General features: G+C 37.3%; 1 protein-coding gene across 5 annotated transcripts; it reads right to left on the bottom strand.

Annotated features, from left to right (window-relative positions):
• Nucleotides 1-4,773: 4,773 nt before the first annotated feature.
• On the bottom strand, nucleotides 4,774-17,001 carry atp6v0a1a (ATPase H+ transporting V0 subunit a1a). 5 transcript variants are annotated; one of them, XM_028042780.1, is made up of 22 exons: nucleotides 16,854-17,001; nucleotides 15,680-15,842; nucleotides 15,232-15,310; nucleotides 14,969-15,066; nucleotides 14,463-14,591; nucleotides 13,592-13,674; nucleotides 13,181-13,307; nucleotides 13,020-13,102; nucleotides 12,834-12,927; nucleotides 11,524-11,736; nucleotides 11,279-11,429; nucleotides 10,980-11,119; nucleotides 10,656-10,813; nucleotides 10,357-10,447; nucleotides 9,337-9,455; nucleotides 9,043-9,259; nucleotides 8,842-8,949; nucleotides 8,168-8,275; nucleotides 7,642-7,686; nucleotides 7,096-7,213; nucleotides 6,807-6,978; nucleotides 4,774-5,485 (listed from the first exon to the last, which is right to left on the bottom strand). In XM_028042780.1, exons 2-22 carry the CDS (start codon nucleotides 15,794-15,796, stop codon nucleotides 5,392-5,394), a joined length of 2,544 nt encoding a protein of 847 aa, XP_027898581.1. In that variant the 5' UTR covers nucleotides 15,797-15,842; nucleotides 16,854-17,001; the 3' UTR covers nucleotides 4,774-5,391. The 5 variants fall into 5 exon arrangements, 3 of the variants coding, with proteins under 3 accessions (XP_027898581.1, XP_027898582.1, XP_027898583.1); XM_028042781.1 differs by having other exon boundaries at nucleotides 7,642-7,659; XR_003598742.1 differs by lacking the exon at nucleotides 7,096-7,213.
• Nucleotides 17,002-17,551: the final 550 nt, after the last annotated feature.

Here is a 17,551-nt window from a genome sequence, read left to right as displayed (position 1 = left end):
GAACATACAGTTATGTAAGAGAGTTTGGTATCCTGATGGCCTGGAGGAAGAAGATCCTGCTAAATCTGATTGTTCTGCCGTGCGCTTTTCCAGAGGGCAGAAGTTCAAACAACCCATCTGCAGGGTGTGTGAAATCTAGAGTCATTACTGTCTCAAATCATTTTTCAGCAACTTGAGCAGCTGCTTCATTATGAGCAACCTTTATCCGTGGCAAAGGTTGCTCATTCTCCTTGCACTTTCTCTTGTTTAGTTGTGCTCATTGTGATTTTATCTGGTAGACGGACACAACGCAGCTCACAGTTGTGCTCCAGCATAAATTGTTTTAAAATTAATATTTAAATTAATATCTGAAATGTGCGGTGCGCATTTCAGTTTTGCACATCTACACTGAAACATTCTCCAGGTCAGGTTTTTATATTACCACAGATGTCCAACTAAATTTAAGACTTTTGTGTCCCTGTTAAAGCAAAGCATGGCTCGTTTCTATCAGGCTCAGGAAGTTGGATGTAGATTTTAAAAAAAGTTATGTCTGCAAACTGGACTGCATATGCATATTTTTGTTTGCCACTTTACATAAAGTACAGATGTGTGGAGTGCACAACTAGCAGTTGCCTTCTCAACAGATTCTCGTACATTCACATAAGATCTCAAATTCATTGACATTTGTGGTTGTAAACTTGGAATATGAGGAAACGTTTAAAAGGCATAAATAAGTTGCAAGGAGTAGAAAAATATTTTAAACGAAGAAAAAATGCAAACATGACTTCCGCTGTTAGACATTGTCACTTCAGCGGAATAAGCTGACAGGAATATCTAAAAAAATCTTTTGTTGAAGGCATGAGCAGTTGAGCAGATCAGTCTGCTGTCACATCATTTTTATGCAGTTACCACTTGCCTTTTTTGGCTTCTTCTCTTTTCTTTTCGAGTTAAGCAAATCTTTTACACAGAAATGAAACTTATTTATTTGAAGAACAATCTTACCTAAACATGTGGTCGTAAAAATACCTTCTGTATAGTTTTACTTTTACTAGCTCTATTAAAGAAACACTATCTTCATTATATGTTAATGCAGATACTAATCAATATACACAAAGCAAAACTGGTTAGCTAATATTGTTAATTTTTTGAGTTAATGCTGTCCTTTAAACAGAATTGTCATGTGTTTATACTGTTTTAACTTCTTAATGAACTTATTTAAGTCATTTATTGGGATCTAAATTAATTAAAAGTACAAAAAGAAGAAGAAAAGAAAAACTCATAAATAAGTACAAAAGTGTTCTGTATTCATCACATATTCTCTAGACTAAAAAGTAAGGTTGGAAGAAAAAAATATTTTCACAGAAAGAACATCATACCCCTGGTGAAAGGTGACGGCAGCATCATGCTTTCTCCAGATGGAACTGAGGTTTTGGTCAAGGTGGATTAAGTTATGAATTCTTCTAAAAATCAATCAGTTTTTGCACAACACCTTCAAGTGTCTGTCAGAAAGCTTAAGGTTGTATTTTTTTACCGTCACTGTAAGAGTAAGCATACATTCAAGTCAACAAAAATAATTACTTTATAAGAGGCAGAAAGCGTTTTCGCAGAAGTACTTTACCACAATATGCACTCTTGTCCAACAGCATTGCTGCACCTTTTGTATTTTTGTTTCATGGTAACTATCTGGTTTTCAGTTAAATCGTCTAAGATAGTATGCTTAGTTTGTGCCTTTACATCATAGTACTGTTGACTTAGTGAGACAAGCTCAAAACGTCATTGCATAATCCAAACAAGCAGCTTAATTTGAGAAAGTTAGACTACTATTTTGTGGAAAATGAGAAATTGGAAAGTGAAAATAAATGTTTTATATATTCTAGGTTCTATTTTCCAACCAATACTTTTTCCAGACATTGAAAATCCTCTACAACTTTTTAAAACTAAGCAAAAAATCTGCCAAGGAATTAAGCCTTGAAAGAATAATGCAGTTCAAATTCAGGTGGTATAAAAATGGCTTCTTATAACACTAAACGTTTTCAGACAATATGTATAACTTAAGATAAATGCATAATATTTAGAAGTGGTGGTTCCTGTAAATTGCACACAGACACATTTACTTCCGTAAGAACAGAGGCAGAAGCTATATATCTGCTCTTAGTTCTTTTGCTTTGAAATCTGACCACATAAGAGAAATAACCATAGAAAGACAATCTGTCATCGCACAATGAAGTGCAAGATGTTCAAATCATGCCAGCAAAAACATACCGGGTTCATGGGACATTCAGTATTTTTTGGATTTTCCTGGCTGGAGAGACTCAGCATGTTGGTGTAGCTGCTTCTGGCTTATTGAAAAGCACAGACTCCCCTATCTTCTGCGCCTAGATCAAGAAAACACCAAAGCTCGAAGCCACAGAACAGCTGCAAAAGCATCCACTATCCCAAAGAAAAATCTACTATAAACTTAGAGAAAAACTGGACATTCCTGTACTTTGTCCTGCCAAGTTAAAGTGCACTCAGTAAGATAACGGGGCACAATAATAAAGCTCGTTGTTAATAGGATTTTGCCTTTGAAAGAGCAGATTTAAGGTGTCGGAAAGCATAAACATGGCAGAATATCTGGGGCTCTTATGCAAGCTCGCCCCCAGCCCTGGTTATACATGACACACTGGGAATTATCAATTAAATGAGCTTTTCTAAGAAAAAACTAAAAGATAAATACAGAGGTCTATTATTACCTTGGGCTGTTGTAAAGTAGAAGCCCCCTTCTGGAGACATGTGACTGGAGAACATGATGTTCCTCATTCCAGTGTGGCTGAAGATTTTAATAGTCAGGCCTCCCAAGATGCCAGGAGGAAGAAGTACTTTTTTTAGACTTTCTGATTGCTCCACTTTCACTTTTTAGTGGTTTGAATTATTTCCCAATTTTTATGGCCGATACTTCCACTTTGCTTTTATGTTACAAATGACAAAGTTATCCGTTGCGGTTAAGGACTTAGATAAACAAGATCCATATTAGCCTGTTTGTTTCTAACACTGAATCGGTGAGCAGGTGAATTTGTCAGCTGGTGCAGTGAGTGAACCATTCTGCACACACTGGATTTCAGTTTCTCTTTTCACCTCAACTCAATTATAAGAAATTGTTTTGATGCTGAATTGAATGGTTCCTGTAAAATTGAGTCAAATTCATAAAACAATATACACTGCTCAAAAAAATAAAGGGAACACTCAAATAACACATCCTAGATCTGAATCAAAGAAATATTCTCATTGAATACTTTGTTCTGTACAAAGTTCCATTTGCACAACAGCAGGTGAAATTGATTGTCAATCAGTGTTGCTTCCTAAGTGGACAGTTCGATATCACAGAAGTTTGATTTACTTGGAGTTATATTGTGTTGTTTAAGTGTTCCCTTTATTTTTTTGAGCAGTATACAATTATACATTTATTTCCTGCTCTGTAGGTACAACCTTTAAGTAATTTAAATATGTTAAATAAATAGGAGGACCTTTGGTTTAAACACAAACTACATACAAGGTAATTTTTTTTTATTACAACCAAAACATTGGGACAAAGATAATACATTTTTGGCAGAGCAGAAAATGTTGAACAGCGCCCCCAAGAGGAACAACACAGCAAGACCTAAAGCAAGTTTTTTATTGACATTAAAAACTACTTCTCGCTTATTTATATAAACTTCTAACTTTGTAAACTGACTTTACTTTGGTAGTTCAATAAAAAAATTAAACTCTTAATGCATAGATAACTATAAATTATTATTTCAGGCATTTATTTCTGCTTATATTTGATTATTATGACATACATCTAATGAAAACCCCAAATGTAGTAGTTCTCAAAATTGGAATATTACATAAGAATAAATAAATGTATAACCTTCGCAGTCATTAGGAAAAGTGTCCAACAGGCAGTCACTGACACCATACACTAGGAAGGTAAGCTACAAATGACCACTGATAAACGAGCTACCTTTTCAGAGTGAAGCATCCAAGCACACCCATGGAAAGCTGAGTGGAAGGAAAAACACTTGGCACAAAAAAAAAAGTAAAACCATAGCCTTGAGATGATAATGAAGTAAAGCCCATTCAGGAGTTTGAAGGTGATTTACAAAGTGTGAAGTAAAGTTCCAACTGTATCATTTACTTGTATTGAGCCACTTTTGGCCCAGATACAAAATCTCAAGTGTCTTAAGAATAAAAATATCTTGACTGTCCAACACAGGCTGAAATTTATCTTTATAAATAAAAGTACATTTTGCACTAGATTTAAAAATCAAGGTTAAAGAGTGTGAAGGAACAGCAGAAAGAATCCAAAATGCTTGAGATGATCTGAGTTGCAGTGCCATCTGCTGGTCAACTGTGATGAAAGCACAGGTCTGTTTAGTACATTCTACTGTTCCCTCTGCTGACAGAGGAACAGTGGAATGGAAACGCTGATTTAATTTTCTGTGGAGGATTTGGAAGAATTCAGAACTTCCAAGCTGCCGACACTATCAAAGCGCCTGCTTTAATGAACAGTACTTGATTAAACGTTACAACTGTAAGCCACATAGAAAACTTATGGAACAACTCAAAATTTTAAACGGTAACATTTATGACTTTAAGGAACAAATCAGACAAATAAGTCGCATTTAAAAAGTCTTATACTTGTGGTATTATTATTATTATTATTTAACAGCCTTTCACAATTTCAGCAGGTTTTGAAAGCAGGAAGTGGTCTGGCTAGCAGACATTCTGTTGCAACAGGATACTGACGTCTTGAGAAGTGACGACAAAAACAGCTTAAACCAGTTCTTCCCAATTTATTGACATAGTTATGGACAAGGTCAACCATTTCTAACAAACGACCTGAATATGTTCTGCTTGCTGCTTTAATCCCTTCTAAGGCTACAGAAATGTGTAATGAAATACTGCAGATTACTACAAAGGAACTGTGTGCAGATTATTGATCTCTTTCATGTATACCAACAGGAAAACACTAAGTGCTATGTTATATGCATTTGCCATCATTCAGAGTTTTGCAATTCTGTGTGATTTTTCTCTGCAATAACAAAAACTTCAAATACAACCACAGGAGACGACACAAGGACGAACATTTCTATCGCTGTCTAAACTTCAGCAGAGGGGATATCTAGTGTATCATGTTGAGGATTCCTCCAACAAAGAACAGCAGTGCAGGTTTTATAAAGAAAAAGACAATATAAATAATATTAAAGGAAATAAGACAGATTAAATAGAGCTACTATAGGATCACCAAGTCATGAGTCGTTACCAGAGTTGTTCTGGTAACGTGGAGATTTAATCACACGCACACACAAAAAAGTTCAACAACAACGAAAAACACTTTTGGACAACACACAAACTGAAGTTATGAGAGAACCAGGCGTAAAGAAAGCGGTTTCATTCTTCAAATCTTCCCTCTAAGATACTTTCAAAGGTGAACGGGAGAAATTTGAAGCCCTGACCTGCGTAGAATTTGTTCTGGAACTCCACCCTGAGGGAGGAAATAGGAGATACAGTTAAAAACCATTAAGCAAGAAGTGTTTCAGATAATAACCTTGTCAGGAATACAGTGATGATGGATAGCAGGCTGGGGTAAAGCTGAATGGAGCAGTCAAAGCCCGTGACCCCTGCTCCTGATTCCAGCCTGCAGTCACTCTTGTTTATATCATGAATCTGGTTCTGGAGCCAGAGACACCCAATACTCCTCACTTCAGGAAAATGATCAGGAGCTATTTTTAAACGTCCAGACTGAAACGACAGCTGGATGACCTTTTAGCTAAGGAGTCAGGAATACCCATCATTCCTAAGTCTGAGTGTTGTAAAAAAAAAAAAAAAAATAGATGAACAATTAAAACATTTTAAAGACATGGATCAGCTTTTCTGGGGAGCACAACATACACTCTTTGACTTCATATCTAACATCTAAATAGATTCAGGCTTTTTCTAAGGAACAAAATGTTATTTTTCTGTTTTGACCTCATTGTCTGGTAAGATAACCCAAACAAATTCCCTACAGCTCCAAGGGAAATTAATTCTGACACAGTGACGGGATTCCAAGAAATGATGTACCTGTACAAAACAATACCTTCTACTGCAGTAGTTCCATAAATAACTATTCAGATTCCCTGCCTAATGCTGTGCACTAACAATGTTTTTCTATCTGCGTTCCATTAGTAGTCACAACTTGGAAATTCTGATTTCTGAGTTGGAAAAAAAATCATCTGGAATGCCGCTCTGAGTTTGGACTTCACACTCAGAAAGCCGATATGGCAGCTTCTCACATCAACAACAATAAGATGTGGTGAAAACAGGTTTATTTTACAACACACACACTTGTAAAAGTGAATCTAAAAATTGGTGTTACATGAAACACCTGCATTTATAAACAAAACCAATAAAAAGTGGAAAAAGTGGAAGTGAAAAGTAAGAGTTACAAAAATAGCTACTTGGGCGCTGCCATATTGGAATCCTGTTAATTTGAAAGTTGTCAACTCGGTTTTATCTTCGAGTTCAAACTTCCGACAGAAATGGAACGCAGCTTTACTTATGAAATAATTTAGCTAGACTCATTATGAATTTGTCTCTGCAGAAGGAACACAGTAGCCACCAGGTGGAGCAATCGCTCTGAAATTAATTTACACTCAACATGAAAATGAAGGAGTCAAAAAATAAATGATTTATTAAATTACTTTAATAAATGATTAATGTCACAATGAAACAGAGAATATAAATATTGTAGTATTCATGAATGTCAAAGCATTCGCAGTATTAGGTAAATCGTTATACAAAACATGGATGGATAGAAAACTTACCAGTGCAGTCGAAGTGCATGCAGAAAGGCAGACAGTCCTTCCATAATGAGCAGAATGGCAACTGAGAGAACAGCAAAGAAGTAAAAGATAATGGCCAGAAGGATGAAACCGCCAAAGTTTCGAGATGAAAGGCCGAGGCGCATCACCATGGACCAAAGCACCTCTGACAGCTCTGTTCACGAAAGCATGCAAGACATTAACAAGTAAAAATAATTAAAAGAAGAAAACATGACTGTTTATGGGTTTAACAACATGTTTCTAAAAATGTGTGCGTGATGTTGTTCCTTACGTGCATGAGCGAGACTGAGGGCCCAGAGCCGCAGATAGGAAGCAGTGTTAGAGATGCAGCCAAGGCAGTACTCAATGGTGTGAATGGCCTGATGCACAGCCATATCTGCAAAGTTAAACTGTGAAAACACAGACAAACACGTCAGCAAGACAGTTAAAGCAGAATGTCTACAAGTCCTGAGGCCCACAAAAGAAAGAATCTGGCTCACTGCACGTGCATGATCGGTAGAGTAACAGGGGAGCTGTTGTTATAAATGAAGCAACCTCCAAATTAGTAAAGGAATTGTCCTCTTTGGACCCTGTGATCCCAAAGTATCAACTGCTCTACTGATGCGTCATGCACATCACCGAGACCTCAGGGAAGCATTGATCTACTGATGCCCCACGTCTGATGAAACACCTACAACGCACCGGCATACGCAAACATACCCACAACCAACAAACCTAAGCGCAAAAGCTGACGAGGCGAGTTGCAGTGAGAAAAGAGAACCAAGACATGCATGTTTTACAGGAAGTGAAAAAGGTGCAGCATTAACTCCGGTCCTACCTCTTCCTCCTCAGGGGCCTTGAAAGCAGGTAACAAAAGGGAACTCTTGGTTATTGAAAACACATCAAGAGACAAACATCAAGAAAAGAAGTAGAAGAAAACAGTTACACATTTGGGCATTTCAGCATCCTGCCCACACACAAACACGCAAAACTAGGTTATCTGTTTAAATTTAAATAGATAACTAGGCTATAAGAGCAGCAGGATGACTGAACAGCATGTCACAGAAAGTTGCACGCATAGATAAAATCACATAAGCATTAAGAAAAATGTGGAAAGAAGGAACAACAATCCACCCTTATCCATAATTGATCTTTAGTTTTACCACAGTGGAAGTGGAAACATGAGATGAGGTTTCAGCTATGGCTGAGTGGCTGAATTATTCAAACATGTGAGAGGATCATTTTACTGCCATCTGCTCTCTCAACAAACTGCTGAACTGCTGTTCCTTCTGCATTGTAAGCAATCCGTATCAAATCATTTCAAATACAAATATTAATTGTCGTCAGAGTGACATTTAACTTACCTCTGGTTCATCCTCAGACTGCTGTGCGAGCTGGTCATGTTGGATGATTTCTGCCTCGTCCTCGGTGGGACCGTTGCCCACTCGGACCCCTCCAAAGTTCTGTGTGCCCTGAAGAACAAGGCGTTAAAAAGGGATAAATTAGGGCTGAAGCTAATTATTATTAAGGATTAATCAAATAAAAAAAATGGGCAGATTTTACTGCAGATTTTTCATTCAAGTCTTTTTTATACAATATTAGAAACATTAAAAGATGCAAATACACAATTCAATTCATGGTTTTAAAAAAGAACACAAACATATTAATGGCTTGATAAAAATAACAGGATCCCTATGCCACTTGAAACATCTTTTGTTTGATCATTGTAAGAAAGGGATGCTTCTGTAGTGAAAAAATACTTATAACACATAAAAAAATATTACAGTGTAAGGGTGATTTGTTATTTAGAACCGATCAATATCTGGATAGACAAGGTTGCATGATAGGATTTTATTTTTAAAGAATTTGAACCTAAAGCTAAAACAAAGTATATACATTTGTACAGTTTTTTCTGAGTGTATTGTTCTTTCAACAAATGGTCTTTTTTGAGTCTGTTCATTCAAATTAACAATTACCACAATTAATCGTTTTAGCCCAAGGATAGATGATCCTCAACTCCAAGACAGTTTGATCTTACCAGATGTTTTTGCCACAAATACTGTCTCCGTAAAACCAGAGTTTTCACGACCAACATGCAGGGAACACATGCTAAGGCAATTATGACCAAGAATGATTGCAGCCCCATCTACAGAGACAACAGAGAAAACCAGAAGAAAAAATCAACTTCCTGTGCTTATCCCTAATCTAAAAATCATAAATTTTACATAGTAGGTCGAACCTGCCCCCTGTAGAGAGGTTTGGTACTGGGGTCATTGTAGCTGAAGAGAAACATGTTAATGAAGGAAATGAGGAGACTGGGAGCATCTCTGGAGGTGTGGGCGTCATAAGACACCCACTTATAGAAGATCAGAATGACCAAGTAGCCAAAGAGACTGGACATGAAGACAATCTCTGGGATGAATCCAAAGTAGATGTTCAGTGGCTTTTTGAAATACCTGCAGAAATGCACATCATTCCATCAGTTTGTTGTTTAATCCGATGAAACGGAAACCAAACAAACACATCAACTCACAGATGATTGAAGAGACTTAGAGTGACTCCAAAAAGCATGTGGATGACTCCTAGGACAACAGACATCTTCATCTTGAAGGAGTTCAAAAATGTCAACTTGTTGATAGAAATACTCCATATCTGAGAAAAATGCAAAGAAGAAATTGTTATAGAACCAAGTGTAGCACATTAAATTTAGCAATGATTAGAGATCCACCAATGAGGTGACAAAATGAGTTGCAGATTATTTGACAGACCAATAAAACAATAAAAAAAACAATCACATTATATTTATATTCTTGCGGATCAGAAAATGACATAAAAAATGATAAAAGGTATAAAATTCAGTAAGTTTGACATTGCATGTGGCTTATCAGGCAGGATGTGCAGAAACAGCTATTTAAGCATTTTTACAAGATGAAAAAAAGACTGGGAGCGGTATTGTAAACCTGATTTACATTACTATATACCTGTGCTGAAACCTATTTCCACTCTAAAACAGTAATGCTAATTATTTTGGAGCAGCAATATATTGTGATTTGAGAAAATGTCCCACATTGCTTCAGAGAATTGTACATTTAGGTCGTAGGAATCATGAAAATAATTCTCATTATTTAATATTAATAGTAATTTGTTCTTTTGGTTTATGCTGAAACAGATGTCTTAAAAACTGACAATTTGTGATGATTTCCAAATCCATTCAATACAGAAAAATACTTATTTTTTGTAGACATCTATGATATTTCCATTCAACTTCAAAAACGTACATCAAGTATATCATAATTATGCATTTATAGCCTAAAAATTGTGGTAATTCTTAGTTTTTCTGAATTCACTAAATCTGAAAACTTTCACATTTTGTCAGTTTCTGGTCTGCAAATTGAAGATCAGACAGAAGGGAAAACTTTGGCCGGTTAACTGGTGCATCTCAAATATGTAAACCTTGCTAAAGTAGGAAATGTTCATTTTAAAGGAGCAGCATTAAGAAAGATACAATAAAACAAACAAATAAAAGGAATATGTTAAATAAATCCTAAATTACTGGATCAATTCCAATGGGGTACGGCCCTTTAAAAACTCCCTCCACTGCAGGATCCAACTGCAAGGCCTTGTTGCCTTCAAGTGTGTCAGTTCTAAAGAAAAGAAAAGAAACACAGATCTGTTTAGTTTACTTCAACTGGAGCAAAAAACAGTGACACAACAGCAGCATAATAAATGTTTTCTTCGTTGTTCTAAAGAATTACAGTTTTGGCTCCTAGCATCAGCTGGTAAACAGTAAATGCACAGCAGTGATGTTACTTTTAATGCAATGCTGGATACATTCCTATCTGTGATACTTACGTCCAGTTGCCTCCTTTAAACATGGGTCTCACACTCCATCCAGAGCCGAAGATATTGAGGGACTTTGAGAAGCAGTCGTTGTAAATAATCCCAGTGTACATTGAGAATATTCCCATCAGCAGTATGATATAGCGTCCTGCAAACACCATGTTAAATATCTGCAACAAAAAAGTGTGAATGAGGAATCAGTTCAAGGAAAAAAACATGTATATGAGGATTTAAAACAAGCATGTTGACTCAAGTGATCAGGTTTTGTAAAATACTACAAATTCTCTGTGGCTCAGCAGACTGGGATTGATGAGGTGACGGTGAAACGATCCATACCTCGTTATCATTCTTCTGGGCCATCAGCCTGCTTTCTCTTATCACAAGGTAGAGAGCAGCGCAGGTCATGAGTGTCCCATGGCCGAAGTCACCAAACATGACAGCAAACAGGAAGGGGAAGGTAATAATGGTGTATGGCGCTGAAGACAAGAACGCAGGCATCAAACGAAGAGGACGGGGGTGATGGATGTGGTTGCACATGAAACGAGTGAAACATGTCAATGAGCATGTGCCAACAAGGTGAGCATGGATAACCAAAAATGACTGAGAGGACAGGAAGTGTGAGAAACCGTCAGAACCTGGGTTCATTTCACGGTAGCTGCCAATCCCATAAGCGTCCACAATGTTCTGGAATCCAGAGGTGAACTTGTTTGTCTTGTTATACGTGGGTGGGGTCTGTTTGGTTTGCATTCGATTGAGAATGGAAGGCACGGTGGAGCCACTCTTCTCCTAAGGAAAACAAAACCAAAGACAAACGCTTTCACTCAAGTTTAAAAATATACACCAGAACGCAGAAATCCCCCCAACCCTCAAGTTTACTCACTGTCCCCCTCCGCAGTGCAAACTGGATGGAGTCCATGTCAGACACAGGACACCACACTTCGGCAATCAGACACTTCTGCGTGACGTCAATGTTGCAGAGGTTGAGGGTGTGGTAGATGGCCTTCATCTTCCTCACCTTAATGAACCACACCCTGACGGTCTTGGCCGCAGCCTGCAGGACCCTCTGCCTGTGATCTTCAGTCTGGTTCAGAACCTTTATGAGCAGAAGCAGACATCTTCCACATGAGTGAATTGACTCTATCCGTATATTTATACATATGAGCTACAGGAAGCTTAAAAGACAAGTAAAGGTATACCACAGCTTGCTTTGTTGGAGCCCACAAATGAATATTGATTACTTTATCATAAAAAAGATTTTATTACAACTTTCTGTAACTACTGAATTTAAAGGAAACTTGTTATGTTAGGAAACATCCATTTGCATGAAGTGACTTTTTGTAAATTCACCTAGCTCATTTCTCCGAAGCATATGTCCATTGCAAAACAAAATTAACAAAAAACGAATTATTAAAATTTTTTCATATCGGGGTGAGGTGAGATGCTCAGACATCAGATCAAGATGAATTCTTGGTCCCTCCCTAGGGAAGATTTCCCCTTTTGCCCTGAAAAACTTGTACTTTGCTCTAAACAGGATAAAACATTAACATCGAGTTGTGTTTACAATTAACCAGCTGTCTCATCCACTGGATGTTTCCATAGTAGATAACAAAAATACCTTCATGTGTGCTGCTGTATGAATCACATTCAACACTAAGCCCTGATCAGCAAATAGCAGGACATTTAAGCACTGTGCGCACACCTGTTGTCGAGGCAATGTCTCATTCTGCAGACAGCACTCTAAATAACTTCTGCTCACATGTACTAAAAGAATATCAGTTCATCCACAAGGTTTCCCAGCAGGTGTTGAGCTTGTAACATCATGCTTTCCCAGCACGATGTTACACGTCATGCTGGAATTCTGTGTAATTCCATATTGTGATAATATTATTCTTAAAGTAAATTCTCAGAGAATCTGCTAAGACTTATATCAAAAGATACTGTAATGAATGTAACAAAAAAAGAGTGATCAGTAAATAAAAATGATAGATTGTCCTGGGCTACTATACTTCTGAGGAGCAACCTATACAACAAAATGTGCTTCCAGTGGACAAATTTAGAAGTTATCATTTAGTGCAAAGAAAGGGGGTTTAGTCATATCAGAGAGCTAGCTAGAATATAAACAAGTTTAAAATCTGAACAGAAATAGAAACAAAAACAGACAACTATAGCAAAAAAAGTCTGCTTTTTCACCATTTGCAGGTCATCAATGCGAGCATTCACTCCTGCAAGCATCTCTTTCCTCTCCTGGGAGGTTTCTGGACAGGGGTATAATGTTGCTCTGAATCTAAGGACGAATTAAAAAGCAAAAGAAAGCTATTAGTTATGAAAAGGTCATCCCTCACATTGTCACTCAGTAAGTGATGCTGAGTCACTTACCCCTCGCAGATTTTCTTAACTCTATTCTTCAGCTGGTCTCCCTGGAAAAATATGATGAAGACGGACTTGTGGACCTGGTCACCCTGAGAAAACATTGCTAGGTTAGAAATCAGAGTAAAAACTCTAAACATCTGACAAAACTGTTTATGAACAGCACTGACTGAGGTTGGGTCCTCTAGGGGGTCTTCTATATCTGCTTGCCGCAGAAACACGTTTCCTCTGCAAACTCTCCACAGCATCCTCTCAAATGTGGGAATACGTTCCCTGCCTATAACTCCAGCCACAAATCTGCAGCACACACATTGAGAAACAATGTTTTGTTTTATTTTTCTCCATTTGGTTTTTATTTACTTCTTTGCTTATGCTTAAAACAGCTATAAATGAATGGAATTTGCTATTTAGAGTGATTTTTTTGCCTTAGAGGATCATCCCTCCTGTCTGGAAAAGAGCTTACAAATGTAATGTGTGGAGGGTGTTTGCGATCCAAAAAGCACTAGCTGGAAATCCTCCAAATGAGACGGAGAAAACATCTTAATCCTTTTAAATTACACAAGTGTAGAAAACTGACTCACCCAAGTCTGAGAGGAGCTACTCGGGTTGGCTCATTGGGATCCAGGAGAATGGAGGACTCTTCAAGCAAACTGGGATCTTCCATCTGTCAAACAGAAAACAAACCACATTACACATTAAGTCATCACACTTACGCCCAGATCTGATTTAATGTGCACACATTTATTAAATCCCACTTTTATAAAAAACTTCCTGACCTTATTAAAAGAAACTTAATCAGAGGAGTTTCTATTCAATTAGCAGCTGACCATCTACTTGTTATGAGCTCTGATTTAGGTGAATGATTCATCTAAAGAAGCTGTAAAAGATCCCTCTGCGCTGTCAGCTGACACAGTTTTGCTTGAGAAGGCAGTGAAGTGGAAATAATGTTGGCCAAAGGTTGCTTAAGCACAGACAGGATCTGGCATTTAATACCACTGGGTTGACGCACCAAACAGCGCATTTACTATAATGACTGACTAGGCTAGATGCTGCAGTCATGTGAACAACTATGAAAGATTACGAGTGAAAACACCTTTTGTTAAAATCGAGTAGAAATAAGTGCAGCTTTGTGTTTTGATGAGCGCAATGCTGATAGCTGTGAAATGTGGTACAGACAAAAAACAGGAAATAAGTCAACTAGGGAACACAACTTATTAATATATTGATGTAGTTAAAATACTGTTGTCATCATATCTTAGTTTTTGAGTATTTGAGGTACCATATAAAACATGAGCAACTGAAGCTACGTGTAGATTTAATTTAGGGTGTTGCAATCTTCAACAGAAACAACTGCCAAATTCACAGTCATCTGTTTCTTAATAAAAACGCAATGTTGAAAACCAAGAAGCAGAAAACAACACTTCAAAGGTCTGTAAAAGAAATAAAACCGACCTCATTGAAAAACTGCTGAGTACGGTGCAAAATGTGCTTGAGTTCAGTCAATTCCAGGAAGTTCTTCTTCAGGGCCTCCTGGTTGGTGTTTATTTCCTTCAGCTCATTCTCGAGCTTCTCAAATGTAGCCTGTGAGGGACAATATAAAAAGAGAGAGTAAGGATCCAGACCTCCATTTGTAAGAACTCTGAAGTTCATATCTATATTTTGAGGGTAATTTTTCAACACTAAATAAAAAACTTGTACTAGTAATCAAAAGATCAATTATTCTGTTAACTGACTTAAGCATGATTTTAGTATTTTTCTATAACTCTTGCAATAAACTTACGAAACTCTTCTTGCACTCATTGTGTTCTAATAACCATCTTTATTGTTTTATGACTTCAGATAATGAAATGGATTGGACTCCAACCTTTATCACATGATTAATTGATTAATTGAAATACAAACATAAAAAACACATACTTGTTGAGTGAAAGCTTATAAAAACAGGAAAAAACAATTACCTCCAGATCAATCATGTCCCTTGGAAAAGGAACTTCAGGGTTTTCTCCTGTGTCCATTATCGGAATGTTGGCCTTCTTAATTTCTTTTTCAACAAATCCTGTCGAACAATTGTTAAAGCCAAAGAAGTAAACTTAAAAACAATGGAATCTCACACAAATCAGAAGCTTCAAAGCATGTCAAACAGTGTTTTAATGTTAAAAACTGACAGAATTAATTGCTTCTGAATTTCTAAAAAGTTTATTGTACAAGAAAAAAAGCTCACTCAGTTTGCGATCCATTTCCTCACATCGCCGCACTTCATTAACAAACTTTCTCTGGAAGACGTTTACATCAGGATTGAGCTTTAAAAAAAAGGAAGAAGAGCAGAGTTCAGTGACAAAACATACTTACTCAACTGATAATTTCTTACAACTGCCAGAGGGTCTTAGCCTGATAAGGTCTTAAGCTGTTGCAGAGGACTTTTCTGTTACACTCATCCTATATTCACAGACAACAGACTGCCTTGAGACTACTTGGGAAAGGGTTTTCACTTGCTTGGAACGAGGAGTCAGCTGTGAGCACATGACCCAAAGGGCATCCACCATCTAAACAGCACTACTAATGTAGCCAAATTTTATTCACCTAAACAAAGATGACTAGTATATTCTGCAACATTGAAAACTGCACTTTCAGATAGGAAAATCCAAAGACAAAAAGTATTGTGTACTTACATCACGGAACTGCACCATCCCAATCTCTCCCAGTTCACTGACACAGCAGTAGGCAGCTTCCGATTGAAGGAAGAGCTGGGCCAGGGTCATCTCTTCACTTCTAAAGAGTTCTCCCATGGTGTTGATGGCTGGGAGTGCCCAGCACTCTAAACTCAATCAAGATCTATGGAAAGAGAGGATTCATTATTACTGTGAATATTAACTGAAATGATTTAACAGATCAGCCATTCATAGCATTTCTGCACTCCATCTCTAATGGCAGAGGTCCATACACAGCTGAGTGTCACTTTTACACTGTTGTGCTGCACCCAAATCATATACCCATAACAACACCGCTGTTAGTGGGCATGTGACAAAAACATAGAAAAAGCTCAAAGAATCCGGTTGGAGTGAAATGGGTTAGCACTTACTGATTGGCTCTTGCTAAATTTATCGTTCCAGTTAACTTAGTAGATATTAACACGCTAGCATGCAGCAGCTTCTTACACAAAACCCACTTTAAATGTCAGGATTATTAGAATACCTTTGAGCTAAAATGCATAAGGACCACACAGTGCTAATCCGGGGATTACAATGAGTCAGCTGACTTGTTCAAGATTCAACAGCAGCTCCATCAACGCTTTAAAAACCCGTCAACTCTGTTTCTTTTTTATATAGTTACCTGGTTAATGCCTCGTTTTTTATTTACCCAATAAGTACTGAAAAATATTAGGACGTTGTCCCATTACCGTGGGTTAATTTGTCAACCCTCTGAATAGCCGTGACCCAACAGGTACTACCCAACAAACTAAATTGACATGACTCTTTTTCTTTTTTTTTTTTTACAGCGACTTCCACATAGAAAGCTATTTAACTAACATTAACAGAGTAAAGCAAAAGCCTATTTTATTAGCCATTAGCCACAGCTAAAATTGACAGCTCGACTTCTCTAGCCTTATCCGCCTTTGCTAAACCGAAAAGAAAACATCACTTTCACTCAGGCTAATGTTAACTTTGTTGTGTACTTCACTTAAGTAGCTACAACACTTTAAATATCAATTAAAACTAGCTAACTCTGATAAAAGCTATCGACTATTTAGCACACCTGTTGAGCAATATTTAGCAACTTTTGCCACCGTAGCACGTCAACACTACATTAGAGTAGGTTCAAAATGCTTATAGTCGGTATTCTTACTATTAAAGTGTGGACTGTATCCGTTCTCCTCTTTGCTCCCCCGTTCACTTTCCTCTCGGTTATTTGTAGAGGAGTGGTCCGAGGAAAGAAGGAGTAAACGCAGCTCCCCAAGGCGGAAGGATCTTCCTGGTAACGAGTATCGATTGATGCGCTCACACGTCACGTGACGTCTCCTAGCTTAGCCATAAGCTTTTATTTTGAAAAACATTACGGAAAATTACGCTGTGGCACACTTTGTTTTGAGTAGTTTATCACAAAGACATCTGTTGAGTAGAAAAAAAACATGGAGCAATTTCTGACTATTTTAGGAGAACTAGTGTTATAATCACAGTATCGTGTTTGGTCAGTAACAATATAAATGAGGTGCTACAAAAATACGGAAAAAAAACTCAAGGGCTTTAAAATCTCTCTATACTACTCTCTAGTGAACAGATCATGTAACTACAGTCATGCTTTAATATTTTATACCTTAAATTTGAATATTTACGTATTTTGAATGTTTCAGCTAAAAATTGTGAGGTCTTGACTATAATACCGATTTCCCTACTCTATGACTGTGACCTCCAAAATTTCGTAAAACTTCAAACACAGCATCTTTCAACTTATTTCTCATACCGACAAGTTGAAAAGCTTAAATACTGCACTTGATTTATTGCTAACACTTAATACCATATAGTGACACTGACATGACGGCGAAT

This window comes from Xiphophorus couchianus, chromosome 16 (genome assembly GCF_001444195.1).
Source record: "Xiphophorus couchianus chromosome 16, X_couchianus-1.0, whole genome shotgun sequence".
Taxonomy (NCBI): domain Eukaryota; kingdom Metazoa; phylum Chordata; class Actinopteri; order Cyprinodontiformes; family Poeciliidae; genus Xiphophorus; species Xiphophorus couchianus.
The sequence above is the reverse complement of the archived record's forward strand: the minus strand, read 5'-3'. Positions and strand labels throughout refer to the sequence as shown.